Here is a 14,494-nt window from a genome sequence, read left to right on the forward strand (position 1 = left end):
CATCCCCAAGCAAAATCTTCAGCCTTTGCAAAATCCAACGATAGCTCCTTTCGGTCTCGTCTTTAACAATAGCATACGCTATCTTGAAATTATTATTGCATGGCGTCATCCCAACAATCTCAACAAACGGCATTTTGTACTTGTTTGTTTTGTACGTTGAATCAATGCCGATGTACCAGTGGTAAGTCCTAAACATATCAACTGACTCTGGATGTGCCATGAACACATGCGTTATCACACCTGAATCAGTCTGTGTGTAATGGACATATTTGTTCTCCACAGCAATATGGTAGAATTGACTAGCCAGGTCTCTACCTTCAAACGCGTCCCTCCTCATTTTGTCCCTGTAATTATATATGTGTTTAATTACTGAGTTGTCCTCTGGGTATTTTTCTTTAACTGCTGCTAAAATAGCACAAGGCTTTGCTTGAGCTGAAGACATATCACGCACAATTTGTTTAGATGCGATACTGAGTCCGCTCATTTGCCGACTTCCCTCTGGATACATACGCGTTGTATGGTTATGCATTCCAGTTAACCCAGCCTTAGCCTTTATCCCCCATCCCGAAAGGTCTGCATGTTGATAGGCTTTAATCTGAAATTTACAGCGGCACGCTTTAGTTTTACTTTTCCTAATTGCAGGATCTTCATCATTTTTCACAACACCTCTATATCGTTCACCCCGTGAACAGCGCAACAACTTTTGTTTTCCCCCATTTTTGTGCGAAGATATTACAAGCTCAAACCCATTCTGAATATCTATTTTTTTTTGCCCAATCAATAACATCCTGACTGGAGGGGAAAACGGTATCCGTTATGAAACGCGAACTATAATCAATGTTATCGGGGTTCCAATCTTCTATCGGTACCTGAATATACGAAAAATTGACATTAAAATTACAAAAAAAAAATACTTCGAGGCTATTTCTCCCGTTCAAAATTAATTCGGGGCAATTTCTGCCCATATTGGCCTGAACGGGCAGGCTACCCGTTTCACCATAGGTGGAAACGGGCAGCGCGTACTGCCCGTTCCAAAGGTGGAACGGGTGGCGCGTACCACCCGTTCCATGGGTGGAGCGGGTGGCGATTACCATCCGTTCCTTAGGCCGAACGGGTAGTTCATCCGTTCGGCCTAAGGAACGGGTGGTAATCGCCACCCGCCCAGGCAAAAACCAAATAAAAAAAATAAAAAAATGCTAAATAACGTTTTTAATTCTCGTAATATTACCTCGTGTTCGAACTCATTGTCTTCGGGAATTTTTTGATCCATTTTTTTCAAATCCGGGATTTGTGCTCGGGAGAGAAAACTAGAGAGAGTTTTGAAGGTTTTAGGGGAAAAAAAGTGGCAAGGGTATAAACAGTGCGGTGAACCGGAAATTAGGGGCGGTATTTAGCAATACCCATTCTTATTCTTTGCGTGCACGAAAGACTAAAATGGTGGCATTCCGCTCTTCTTCTCCGCTTCCTTGCCTTCAACCGGCCTTCAAAGTGATAGTTTTCCCTTAGGAACGAAAGTCTGGAATCTGTTTTGGGACTTAAGTCGGTTTCACCCCAATTGTCGGCCGCCGCTAGCAGAGATTCAAATACTTATTCGAAACAAAGAAAAGTGAGAAGGATCATTCAGGAGCATCATTTATCTCTTCTTGCTTTGGTTGAAAACAAAGTCAAAGCTCTCAATAAAGAGACCGCGAGATCCCCTTCGCCGCCTAGAATAGAAGAAAATTTCCGTAAGTGCTACATTCTGAAAAGCCCCCTTTTTCCCACTTGCTTTCGGTAGGGGTTTTCGAAGGACACTCAAAAACTCTTAGACTTTTTATCCCTCATCACACAGGGGTTGCAGAAGATTGAATCCGCCTAGCCTCAGATGGACGAGACAAAGATAAGTGCTTCCACTAAAGACCAGTAGGAGTGAAAGCAAGCTAAGCCAGCAAGAAAGTGTCGGGACTTTAAGACCGGTACAAGTGATAAGAGGTCTTTGAGGTTCCAGGCTGTTTTGGACTTTCAATTTCCATCCGGGCTGATCCTGTCTTCAACAGGGGCCACAGGAGGCCCAGAACCGCAGTCCAGCCACTCCTAAGCGTCGAGATAGATTGCAAATTTTACACCATCAATCACTTTACTGAAAATGATTTAGCTCCTTCTTTAATCAGTTGTTGTCAAGACTCTTTTCTCTTGAGTCTTTCCCAACCAATTTCTCTCCATAGACACCCTTGGATTCGAAATCTGAAGAAGCATATTTTCTTTTCATCTTCACTACATTCTTGCTAACATTTTCAGAACTTGCTCCAACTATGGTTCAATTTCTAGGTACAGTTCGTGTATCTCCTTCTCTAGCCAGTTTTGCACCTCATAGACGCCAATTCTCTTTTCAATACTCTGCCTTCTCATTTCCGACTACTTCATATCCACTTCCAAAGAATGGGTTCTCTCCGTTCAAGAAGATTCTCCGAGCTTGCTTCATGTCAAGTATGTTCTGCCAATTCTGTTTTTCATGATAATTTTTGTTTTTTGTTTATTCCTTTTGTCAAATCAAGTTCATATTATTCATTTCCAGAATCTTGATTCTAATTTTGGGTTGGCAATGGCAATTGTTTCTTTTCAATGGTATTCCAAAATCAAATGTCTGCCTTGTGTCAGTATGAGCTGGGTTCCTAACTTCTTATGCATTTCCAAGCTCTTTATCTATTCAGATTATATCTCATGCTTCAAATTTGATGATCATTTTATTGTTTTTCACGTTAATTGATAACTGAGGGTTCATTCATTTGTGTTTGTGAATGAAATTTATTTGCCCAACTGATACGAATGTTGGATACTCCGACCAAGTATTGGCTTAAAAACCTTGCATTAGTAGTTATTTGCGGTATAAAAGTTTCGATTCACTAACAGCTTTTTGTAGGTCGCAATCAGGGTTTCACGGGGAATTTGTATTTCTGTTTTTTGCATTGACAAATTCAATTGTTTTACACGTATTGTTGCTTCAAATTTGGGGGAAAAACAATCCATTATTTTTAACGTGCTGTTTCCTTTGCTCCTGTCCGTTCAGTTAGTTAAATGGCGTTTGTATTTTTTTACACTGCATAAATGAGCTTTAGTAGTGGCCTATATGATGTTGCTACATGGCATGCAGATGATATTTCTTTTCAGCTTAGTTTAACGTTTACATCTCACTATATGTACGGCATAAGCTATAAGCTTGTATGTACATCATTTGGTTGTTTGAAGTGTTCATGTTGTGCATAGTTATTAGAGGCGCACTAAGGCGCTAAGAGGGTCCTAGAGCCTAGGCGCAAGGCGCATGCCTGATGAACAGGAGGCATAGAAAATAAAAGAAACTTATATACAAAATCTGAATATCAATTTTCGATACTAAGGACACTAATACTCTATTACTAGTTAAAGCGTAAGTTAACCAAAAAACATACTTATAACCACACAAACAAGACAAAATCACATAAAAACATAATATTAAACGTCAAAAACACCAAGTTAAGTTCATAGAGACATATCCTTAACCTAACTGATCCTAGTAAACCATTAACCATTCATAACAACGTCTCTAGCTCTCTGCTGGTTGTGTTTCTTGTGTCGCAGTGGTCCAGTGGAGAATGAATAGATTCTTTTGACATCTTACACTCTTTTACGTCTCCTCATATTCTTGTTTAGCTTTTTTACACTTTAGATTAGGTCAACTCTTAAATTGAAGTTTACTTAGATTAGATTAGTGGTTCAGATTAATCAACAGTTTATTTTAAAGAAAACAGTAAAAAAATGCCTAATCAAAAGACTAATGTTACTGAGGTGCGCCTAAGGGGAGCCTCCGAAGCCTAGACAAGGCGCACAAGGCACCTGTTAAATTGAGCCTCACCTAGGGGATTTAAGGCTCGGACCCCTGAGCCTTGCGTAAGGCGCGCCTTTAACAACTATGATGTTGTGATTGGTTTCTGGATTTGATTTTCTTTTTAATGTTTCTAAGATTTGATTTTCTTTTTAAGTGATTATTTTCACTCATGTACCTGCTTTCTGATGCTCTATGGAATTAAGAAATCTTAGTTTTCTTGTGTTGTGATTTGTTTATCTGTTCAGATTATAGCTCATGCTAAGAATAATTTTGTTGCTTTCCATGTTAATTTATAACTGAAGGTTCATTCATTTGTGTTTGTTAATGAACTTTATCTGCCAACTGATACCAATGTTGTATATTCCAACATGTGGCCTAAAAACCTAACATTAGTAGTTATTTTGCAGTATAGAAGTTTTAATACACCCTTCTATTCTTAATTTTTCTAGGCCACAATTCGGGTTCCATGGAAGCACTTTATTTATGTTTTTTGCATTGACAAATTCAATTTTTTTTTTTTACATGTATCGTTGCTTCAAATTTGGGGGAAAACAATCCATTAATTTTAACATGGTAGTATTTCCTTTGCTCCTGGAGTGCATTATGTTCTATAAGTACTTCTTATTTGTCCGTTCAGTTAGTTAAATGGCGTTTGTATTTTATACACTGCATTGAGCTTTAGTAGTGCCAGATATGATACTGCTACATGGCATGAGCACGATGTTCCTTTTTCAGCTTAATTTGTGGATTAGGTAATATCATTCACCATGAATTGCTTTTCTGCACTGCTATTGGGAATTTAGGTTGGGATAGTCGTTTTTCTTTTTTGCCTTTTGCTTACATTTTATGACTTGGATGAAGGTTGTTAAACCTTCGAGCATTAGATTTTTCAGAGGATTTTATAGGGAGAAATAATAAATATAAAAAAGGAATCCATATAGCCGACCTCAACCTAGTTGGGACTAAGGCTGGGTTGTTGTTGCCATAGTTGTTAAAGGCGTGCCTCAGTCAAGGCTCAGGGTCTTGAGCCTTGAACCTAGAAAATGAGGCTCTGTACAAAAGGCTCTTGCCTTGTGCGCCTCGCTTGCGCCTGGGAGCCTGGAGCTTGGTGCGCCTGGCGGTTTTTACTTAGGTTTTTATTTTTATAGTTTTCTCTAAAATATTTGTTTGATTAATCTCAACCACTAATCTAACTTAAATAAGATTAATCTTGACCCTTAATTTAAATAAGAATATCAAGAGTCTCAATCATAATTAAATAATAAAAAAATAGAGAAAGATTAGGAGAAGAACTCACGTAAAGAAAGAAGTATCCTCCACTTCAGGCAAAAACAAACTTCCACAGACACAGAGTGTTAAGTATATGTTAGTGTCTCTATGAAGAATGAACTTAATTTGGTGTTTTTGATATTTATGATTTAGTATTATGTTTTTATGTGGTTTTGTTTTGTTTGTGTGGTCATTTTTTTTTGTTTTTGTTTATGCTTAACTAGTAAGAGGGCGAGCCTTGGCGCAATGGTAAACGTTGTTGTCATGTGACTGAGAGGTCACGGGTTCAAGTCTTAGGAGCGGCCTCTTGTCAAAAAATTGGCAAGGAAAGGCTTGCCCCCAATACATCCTTGTGGTGGGACTCCTCCCTGGACCCTCGCTTAAGCGGGGACACGTAATGCACTGGGCCGCCCTTTTTTATGCTTAACTAGTAAAAGAGTATATATTTTATTTTATTTTATTTGCCTCGTGTTTCTAAGGCGCGCGCCCCGCCTTGCGCCTTGAGCCTAGGCTCCAGAACCCCTTGGAGCCTTAGCGCGCCTTGCGCCTTTAACAACTATGGTTGTTGCTAACATTTGTCTGTCTAAATTGCTACAAATATATTGCTATTCCTTAACTGTGCAAGCCTTTCTAAATCAAATGTTTGATTGATAAAACTCAAAATCTGAATGGTTTTGTTGCATTTGTGAGAAATGAAGATACTTTCTAAGTTTTCCTATGGTTTTGCTCATCAGAGAGGATGAATTTTGATGTATACGGGTTGCAGATTCTTTTGCCTTTCGGTGAGATATGTTTTAACCTGATATTTCATTACAGACGTGAGTGGGAACGCTGATGCACGGTTACCTGTAGATCAATCAGAAATCATATTTTTGGGAACAGGAACTAGTGAAGGGATTCCACGTCTCAGCTGCATAACTAATCCTTTAAAGAAATGTCCGGTATTGCTGCAAGCAATCCTACATAAGTATCTTTTAACACCAAATATCTTGCTATTTCTTTTTTCTTATATATATATGAATTATGAAGTGTTTAATTTCTGACACATGCATTCATTATTTTCTTCTTATCCCAGGTGTGCACCAAGGCTATGGAACCAGGTGATAAGAATAGGAGACTGAACACAGGCCTCTTCATTTGGTATGCAGGACCTGCTGGGTTGCGGAACATTCTAATAGATGCTGGCAAGTAAGTGAAGAGTTTTTCTAGTTTGGCTATAGTATTATTACTTATGCTTTGCACCAAAGCTTAGTAAGTTGAGGATGCAAGCTTATTTGTGCGGTTTCATTTTGTTAAGGTGCACTTCCTTTTATACTATTAGATCTGGATGGAAATGGAAGTTTCATCTTTCCTTATGTCTTCCTTCTTACATCGATCATATATTATATTTCCTACTCAATAATGTGCGCAGCTAAGAAGCTCATGTCAACTCAGCATAATTTTATTGGTTTTTACCAATTATGTAATGTAATTTTAGTTTTGTTAAGCTTTTTCTTTGGACTTCTGTTTTGCAGGTTTTTCTACCATAGCGCTCTTCGATGGTTTCCTGTATACGGGTTTGTTGTTGTTGATTTTTTTTTTCTGAAATGGTCTTCAATATTTAATTAATATCTCTTGGTTGCATGAATATAAGTTGGTCAATCATTATGAATAATAACTATTTTCTTGAGGGTCAAATGACTCTAGATTGAATGATATCTGCATTTCACGCTTTAATTTGCTCTAGTGGAATTCTAAATTCTAAGAAAAATGTCTAGTTACTACATAGAAAAACGAGGAAACTGAAGTCACTATGTCTACTTCATTCAAGGGATGGACTAGATTGTATCATGTAATGTATTACAACAACAACAACAACAAAGCCTTAGTCCCGAAATGATTCGGGGTCGGCTAACATGAACCATCGTATAAAACCGTGAAATCAAGTCGTGTCAGCGACACAAATTCGCTCCCTCCACTCCGTCCTATCCACTGCCATATTTTCCTCAATTCCCAGTAAACTCATATCACTCTCGATCACCCTCCTCCAAGTTTGCTTAGGTCTTCCCGTACCCCTCACCACTACATCCCTTTGCCACTCTTCGGTTCTCCTAACCGGCGCTCTACGTCTCACATGGCCAAACCACCTTAGTCTGTTTTCTCTCATTTTATTCTCAATAGATGTGACCCCTACTTTTGTCCTAATTATTTCATTACTCACCCGATCCTTTCTCGTATGACCACACATCCATCTCAACATACGCATCTCCGCCACCGACATCTTATGGATGTGGCAGTGTTTCACTGCCCAACACTCCGTACCATATAACAATGCTGGTCTAATTGCCGTCCGGTAGAATTTTCCCTTCAATCTATTAGGCATGCCGGGGTCACAAAGGAAACTCGTAGCACTCTTCCACTTCGACCAACCAGCTTTAATCCTATGAGCAACATCTCCATCTACTTCTCCATCCGTTTGGATCATAGATCCTAAATACCGGAAGCAATCCGAGGCCTGAACAACTCTCCCATCTAGGGTGATTGTCCCTGCCTCCCTACTCCTATGGCCGCTAAACTTATACTCTAAATATTCTGTCTTACTTCGGCTCAACTTAAAGCCTCTAGATTCTAGAGTTTGTCTCCATAGTTCCAACTTCCTCTCCACTCCTTCTTTCGTCTCATCAACCAACACAATATCATCTGCAAACAGCATGCACCATGGTATAGCATCTTGAAGTGAACTTGTTAGTTCGTCCATAACGATGGCAAAAAGAAATGGGCTTAGTGCGGAACCTTGATGCACTCCAATCGTAATAGGGAACTCTTCAACACTAGTGCGTACACTCGTGCATGCTCCCTCATACATGTCCTTTATGATGTCAATATATTTCCGCGAAATACCTTTCCTTATCAAGGCCCACCAAAGTACTTCCCTTGGTACCTTATCATATGCTTTCTCCAAATCAATGAAAACCATATGCAAGTCTTTCTTCTTATTTCGATAGTGCTCCATTAATTGTCTCATTAGATGGATGGCTTCCATAGTTGATCTTCCCGACATAAAGCCAAACTGGTTTTCCGAGATCTTCACCGTCCTCCTTAGCCTTTGTTCGATCACTCGCTCCCAAAGTTTCATAGTGTGACTCATTAATTTGATTCCCCGATAGTTGGCACAATCTTGGATATCGCCTTTGTTCTTATACAAAGGGATTAAGATACTTTTCCTCCATTCTGATGGCATCTTATTGTTTCTCCAAATTTTGTTGAAGAACGTCGTCAACCAATCGATTCCTCTTTCTCCCAAACATCTCCAAATCTCAATAGGGATGCCATCAGGTCCTACTGCTTTCTTCAACTTCATCTTACTTAATGCCATTTTGACTTCCCCCTTTTGAATTCTCCGCAAGCATTCATGATTTATCATATCGTGATGGATACTTATATCTCCAACATCTTGTCTGCGATCTCCATTAAATAAGTCATCAAAATAGGACCTCCATCGTTCCTTGATATCCTTATCTCCAACTAGGACTTTCTGGTCCACATCCTTCACACATTTAACTTTTCCGAGATCTCGCGTCTTCCTATCTCTCATCCGAGCAATCCTATATATGTCTCTTTCCCCTTCTTTCGTATCCAATCTTGTATACAGATCTCGATTCACCTTTGCTCTAGCATCTCGTATGACCTTCTTTACTTTCCTTTTGGCCTCTTTGTATTTTTCGTAGTTCTCGTCACTCCTACATTTCCCCAATATTTTATAGGATTCTCGCTTACTCTTTACTGCTTGTCGTACTTCTTCTGTCCACCAAGATGTGTCCTTACCCGGTGGCATGCTACCTTTAGATTCCCCTAGAACTTCCTTCGCTACTTCCCTTATATTATGCTCCATCTTAGTCCATATCGAATCTATATCTAAATCCATATTACAAGTCCAAACATCTTTTTTGGTCATCTCATCCACAAATTTTTGTTGATTCTCCCCTTGCAATTTCCACCACTTAATCTTAGTCTCTACTTGTGGTGTTTGTTTTCGTATACATTTCCTACTTCGAAAATCAAGCACCACTACTCTATGTTGGGTTGTCGTACTCTCACCAGGGATCACCTTACAATCAATATAACTCTTTCTCCACGCACTCCTTACTAAGAAGAAGTCAATTTGGCTCGCATTACCGCCACTCCGATAAGTCACTAAGTGGGATGTTCTCTTCATAAACCATGTGTTCATGATACTCAAGTCGTAGGCTGATGCGAATTCCAAAATATCATTTCCTGCTTCATTCTTATCTCCAAAACCATACCCTCCATGAACACTCTCAAACCCATCTCGCCTAGAACCCACGTGTCCATTGAGATCACCCCAGTACCATTTTTTCATCCCTAGGAACCTGTTGCACCACTTCCTCTAAGTCCTCCCAAAAAGCTTGTCTTATAGAGACATCTAATCCTATTTGTGGCGCATATGCACTAATGACATTCACAACCTCATCCCCTATCACTAGCTTAACACTCATAATTCTATCGCTCTTCCTAGACACCGCTACTACATCCTCAATATACTCCCTATCAATAAGAATACCTACTCCATTTCTACCCTTATCCTTTCCTGAGTACCAAAGCTTATAACCCCAAGGAGCTATCTCTCTAGCCTTGGCTCCAACCCACTTGGTTTCTTGTAGGCACATTATATTTATTCTCCTCCTCTTCATAACATCTACAATTTCAGCTAATCTTCCGGTCAAAGAACCTATGTTTCATGTCCCAAAGCGTAACCTACTACCCTTACCCCTACCCCTACTATTACCGTGGACTAGCTTACTTACCCGCAACCCTTGCATATTTGACACCACCCCCGGGTCTTGGGGTGGCGCGCCGCTTCGGGGCGACGACCTAGCAACCCTTGCACATTTATCACTACACCCGGGTCTAGGAAGTGCAGCGCGTCGCTGAGTAGGGAACGCCCCAACGATATTTATATTATGGTTCATGTCATAAGATGTGGCTAAGTTTTACGCTGGCCGCCACAAACCTACCGCAACCCTCCTCCTTCGTCCGGGCTTGGGACCGGCTGTAAAGGCCACCAAGTGGCCCTCACAGGCGGAGTTGTATCATGTAATGTATTAGCAGAAAGAAAATGCTATGCCGTTGTAAATGACAGAATTTATGGTTTCATCGTCTTAAAATTGAACACGCACTTTGTAGTATTGTTCCTTCCTAAATATTTATTTAAGTTATCGATCATAACATCGCACCTGTTTTTTTACCAGCTAAAGAGTAAATCTATTTGCATTGTTCAAAAAACTGGAGGAGGGTGTGGGAGCTTATTCAATTGGTAGTTCTTTGCTGGGTCTCTCATATCATATGCATCTATTTTCATGTATTTTCCTTCTATAACTAGTTGCATTTCTGTCAGGCTAAGAACAATTGATGCGGTTATTATTACTCATTCTCATGCTGATGCCATTGGAGGTCTCCGACATTAACACTTTCTAATACTATTTTGTAAATAAAATGACTATTATAATGATCCCTGTAGCTTCTTCTCTTTTTAAAGTAGAAATTCTCAATTTGTTTTCACTAATTGTGGTCCTTGTACTTCTCAACTTCGATCCCCAGGTCTGGATGATCTTCGGGATTGGACAAACAATATTCAGCCTAACATTCCAATCTATGTTGGCGAGCGTGATTTTGAGGTCAAGATTTTAATTTTCCTTCTGTAGATTGTTCTGTTCTTTTTCTGCATGTGTTTGGTTTTGTTGCTTGTAATCTGTTTCTATTTCTTCCCTTATATACACATTAATTTGAACTGGTGCATGAAATACTTGCTGCTATTAAGTCTTGTAAGAAACATGTCTAATTGAATGGATATCTAAATTTACATTACTGCAATCTTGATTTATGAAATCTCAAAACTGATTGTATCCGGATCCAAGCAATACAGGTGATGAAGAAGACTCATTACTATTTGGTTGATACAAGTGTGGTAACACCTGGTGCTGCCGTCTCAAAGATACAATTTAACGTCATACACGGGGAGCCATTTGTTGCATCTGATTTGAAGGTATCAATAAGTTTTTTCAGTTACTATCATTTGGACATGTTATGAAGCTTTTGATATTCAATTTTTGGGATCTAATTCTACCAGAATAAGCAATACTTTATCACCAGCTATTATGGCTATATAGTCTAAACAGTAGTGTTCACCTGGACCTTGAATGACCAAATGAATTTGGTCATTCACCGTTGGATCTATGCTCATTATAATCCTACGGTGGATATCAAAAGCATTCTAAGGTGTAGATTTAATGAGCATAGATCTAACGGTGAATGACCAAATTCATTTGGTCATTCAAGGTCCAGGTGAACGCTACTGATAGTCTAAAAACTAAAAATTGATATTTCTTGCAAGTGTGTATGTAATATGTGATACATTAGTCAAAATAAAATGAGCCAATCTCAGTGGTTCAAGTGGAATATGATCCTATTGGTCATATTTTGTTATGGGTCCATGAATAGGATCTCGTCAAAGGTCTATTCACAGGAAAATCCTCCTGATTTCCCTTGTTTTTCCTGTTCTTCGGAGGACCTATATTTGAGACTCAATGGTGATTTGTAAGGGATCACCCTAACTCTCTAATTCTGAATTTTACTAAAGCTTAACTATGTCCTTTTTTTAATTAAAGGATGTTGCCTCTTATAGGAGACATGAAGACATTACAATAGAAAAGAAAGAGTTCTTACTTAGGAAAACTACTGATCTGATTAGGAAAATTACTAGCATGTATTTTCATAAAATAAAATACTACTGTGACACTGTCTAACTAATTGGAAAGTAAATAACATATTACTGCCTAAATAAGATAATTCTGCCTAAATATTATAATAAAATAAATCTGCCTAAATAATAGGAGAACACGTTGAACTTGATATCCTTCCATAACATATTTTCATTGCAAAAAGTTCACATTTCTTTAGGGGATAAGGATTAAATTTGTCCCTAAGGTTATTGGGGAGATTATAAATTTACTCGTATTGTACAAAATGGCCCAATGTGGCCACTATGGTAGAAATGCTAGCTCAATTTTACCCTTTTTCAAGGGATTTTAATAGTGATTTTCGTCCGTATTTACTTGAAAAGGGTAAAATTGAGATAGGGTGTTTACGATAAGGGTAAAATTGAACTAAGGTTTCTACAATGGAGTTAACATCGTACTGTTTTATACTATAGGGATAAAATTGATCTTTCCCAGTAGCCTTCAGGGAAAATCCTACCCTTATCCCTTTCTTTAGTAATCAAGCTAATTTAACTATTTTAATGAATTAGTGTCTATTAGAGCATATAACTGAGGGGAACAATTGCTGATAATTCCATTTCTATTACCATTTGCCTTTTCAAGTTGAGGGTTTCAATTCAGTTTTTGAAGTTGGGAACACAGCCAACTTGTTATTGGCTTAGCTTGTTAGCCATCCCGGTAGTCGTGATTGAATTGAGGTCAGGCCCACAGGAATTACTTGGAATTTTTCAATTTTTACTTCAAACTTACAATGAATTTTTGAACGGTTCCATGAAATTTAATGCCTTCGTGCACCCTTCCTTTCTTCTCTGAATTTTCAATCTGAGCACAAAATATTTTGAAATGGAACTCATTCAAGTAGAATATTACATTCTATTAAGTTATAGAAGTACAAGCTAAACATTTTCTTCTGTTCTTTTTTATGTACCAAAAAGAAAAAGAAAAAGAAATTTCTATGCTTGCTAATTCTCATTTGTCATGTTCATGTTCTACTTCAGTTTACTCCTCTACCAGTGTGGCATGGTCGCGATTATCGATCCCTTGGTTTTCGCTTTGGTAACATTTGTTACATCAGGTATTGCTTCTAAGCATCATAAGGATTTCAAATAATCACCTCTTTCCCTTTCTTTAGCGGTATCCTAAGTTTAAAATCCTTGATTTGCAGTGATGTCAGTGGCATACCTGAAGAAACTTATCCACTACTTGAGGATTGTGAAATTCTGATTTTGGTCTCTCTCTCTCTCTCTCTCTCTCTCTCTCTCTTCATGAATTCATGTATTCACAATAGAGCCACATGCACATACCCTGTTTTTCAGTTGGTTCTTGTATGCTAAGCCAATATGTTTGTTAATTTACTCAGGATGCTCTAAGGCCTGATCGATCTTCTTCAACACACTTTGGACTTCCAAGGGTATGTGATTCATACAATCCATTAGGAAGCACAACTTTCTGTGCTTATTATGTCTTGTTTATTGTTTTGTTTTAATCATATAAAGAAAACGCATTACAACCTTGCTTTCTCTTTATAAATGAGTATCAAAACAAACAAAAAGACTTGCTCTTTTCATTGGTAGTAAAAACTAATTGTATGGTCAGGTTCTTATTCTTATTTCAATTTCTTTTCAGGCCTTAGATGAAGTACGAAAAATTCGACCAAAGAGAACACTTTTCACTGGTATGTGTGAGCACTTCTGTTCTTCAACTCCTTTCATTAAGGTTTCAAATGCCCATAGGTTATATGTAACATTAGTTAAGAAAATAATTTGCTTCATTCAATTTTGTTAATGTGAAGGAATGATGCACTTGATGGATCATGAAGAGGTAAATGAACAGCTTTTGAAGTTGAAGGAGACAGAAGGAATCGATGTACAACTTAGCTATGACGGGTTGCGTATACCAGTAACACTTTAACCTTGTTCCTTATCTCTTCTTCCATCTGCCAATTCATTTTTTCTCAATAAATGCATATAGCATATATTCTTTACTGCGAATCTCAATTGCTTTCTCATGAGCTTATTTGATAAGTCAATTCATGAAGTTCACTGTCATATTTGGAAGCTTTCAATCATTTTGAGTTAAAGTGTCATGTTGATATGAATCATGTGGCAGGCAAAGAAATATAGTGAAGTTTTTGTCATGGTGATATATAGTTTTTGCCGTGACCAGATGCACTATTGCTTTTCCCTTTACTTTAGAGCTGCAAACCAATAGCCCAATTGCTTGTGAACTTTTAGAAATGCTTGGATAGTATTGAACTACTTGTCATTTCATTTAGACTTAATACATTAAGTCCCCCTGTACCTGGAAAATAATCTGATAGGCCCTTGTACTTGCTTAAAGTGACTTATTGACACCCACAACCTCGCTTAAAGTGATGCGTGCTTCAAACTTGTCCAAATCACAATTTTGCTCTGCCACGTAAGACTTATAGTGTTAATCATGTCACTTTAAGTAAATTCAGGGGTTAATGAGACATCTTTAAAGGTCACAAGGCCAATCGAATTATTTGACCAAGTACAGGGGCTCCTTTCTTTGTTAGGCACAAACATTGAAGCACCTCTGATTTTTGTTTTTTTATTTTTTGTTTTTTTCAAAAAGGCCTTGATTC

At 38.3% G+C, this 14,494-nt stretch overlaps 1 protein-coding gene across 2 annotated transcripts; it reads left to right on the top strand.

Moving 5' to 3' along the window:
* Nucleotides 1-1,495: 1,495 nt before the first annotated feature.
* On the top strand, nucleotides 1,496-14,031 carry LOC136222963 (putative hydrolase C777.06c). 2 transcript variants are annotated; one of them, XM_066010669.1, is made up of 13 exons: nucleotides 1,496-1,727; nucleotides 1,832-2,466; nucleotides 5,927-6,051; nucleotides 6,186-6,298; nucleotides 6,625-6,666; nucleotides 10,506-10,561; nucleotides 10,709-10,785; nucleotides 11,034-11,153; nucleotides 12,885-12,961; nucleotides 13,052-13,115; nucleotides 13,247-13,297; nucleotides 13,513-13,561; nucleotides 13,679-14,031. In XM_066010669.1, exons 2-13 carry the CDS (start codon nucleotides 2,292-2,294, stop codon nucleotides 13,795-13,797), a joined length of 1,068 nt encoding a protein of 355 aa, XP_065866741.1. In that variant the 5' UTR covers nucleotides 1,496-1,727; nucleotides 1,832-2,291; the 3' UTR covers nucleotides 13,798-14,031. The 2 variants fall into 2 exon arrangements, with proteins under 2 accessions (XP_065866741.1, XP_065866740.1); XM_066010668.1 differs by having other exon boundaries at nucleotides 1,496-2,466.
* Nucleotides 14,032-14,494: the final 463 nt, after the last annotated feature.

This window comes from Euphorbia lathyris, chromosome 3, assembly GCF_963576675.1.
Source record: "Euphorbia lathyris chromosome 3, ddEupLath1.1, whole genome shotgun sequence".
Taxonomy (NCBI): Eukaryota; Viridiplantae; Streptophyta; class Magnoliopsida; order Malpighiales; family Euphorbiaceae; genus Euphorbia; species Euphorbia lathyris.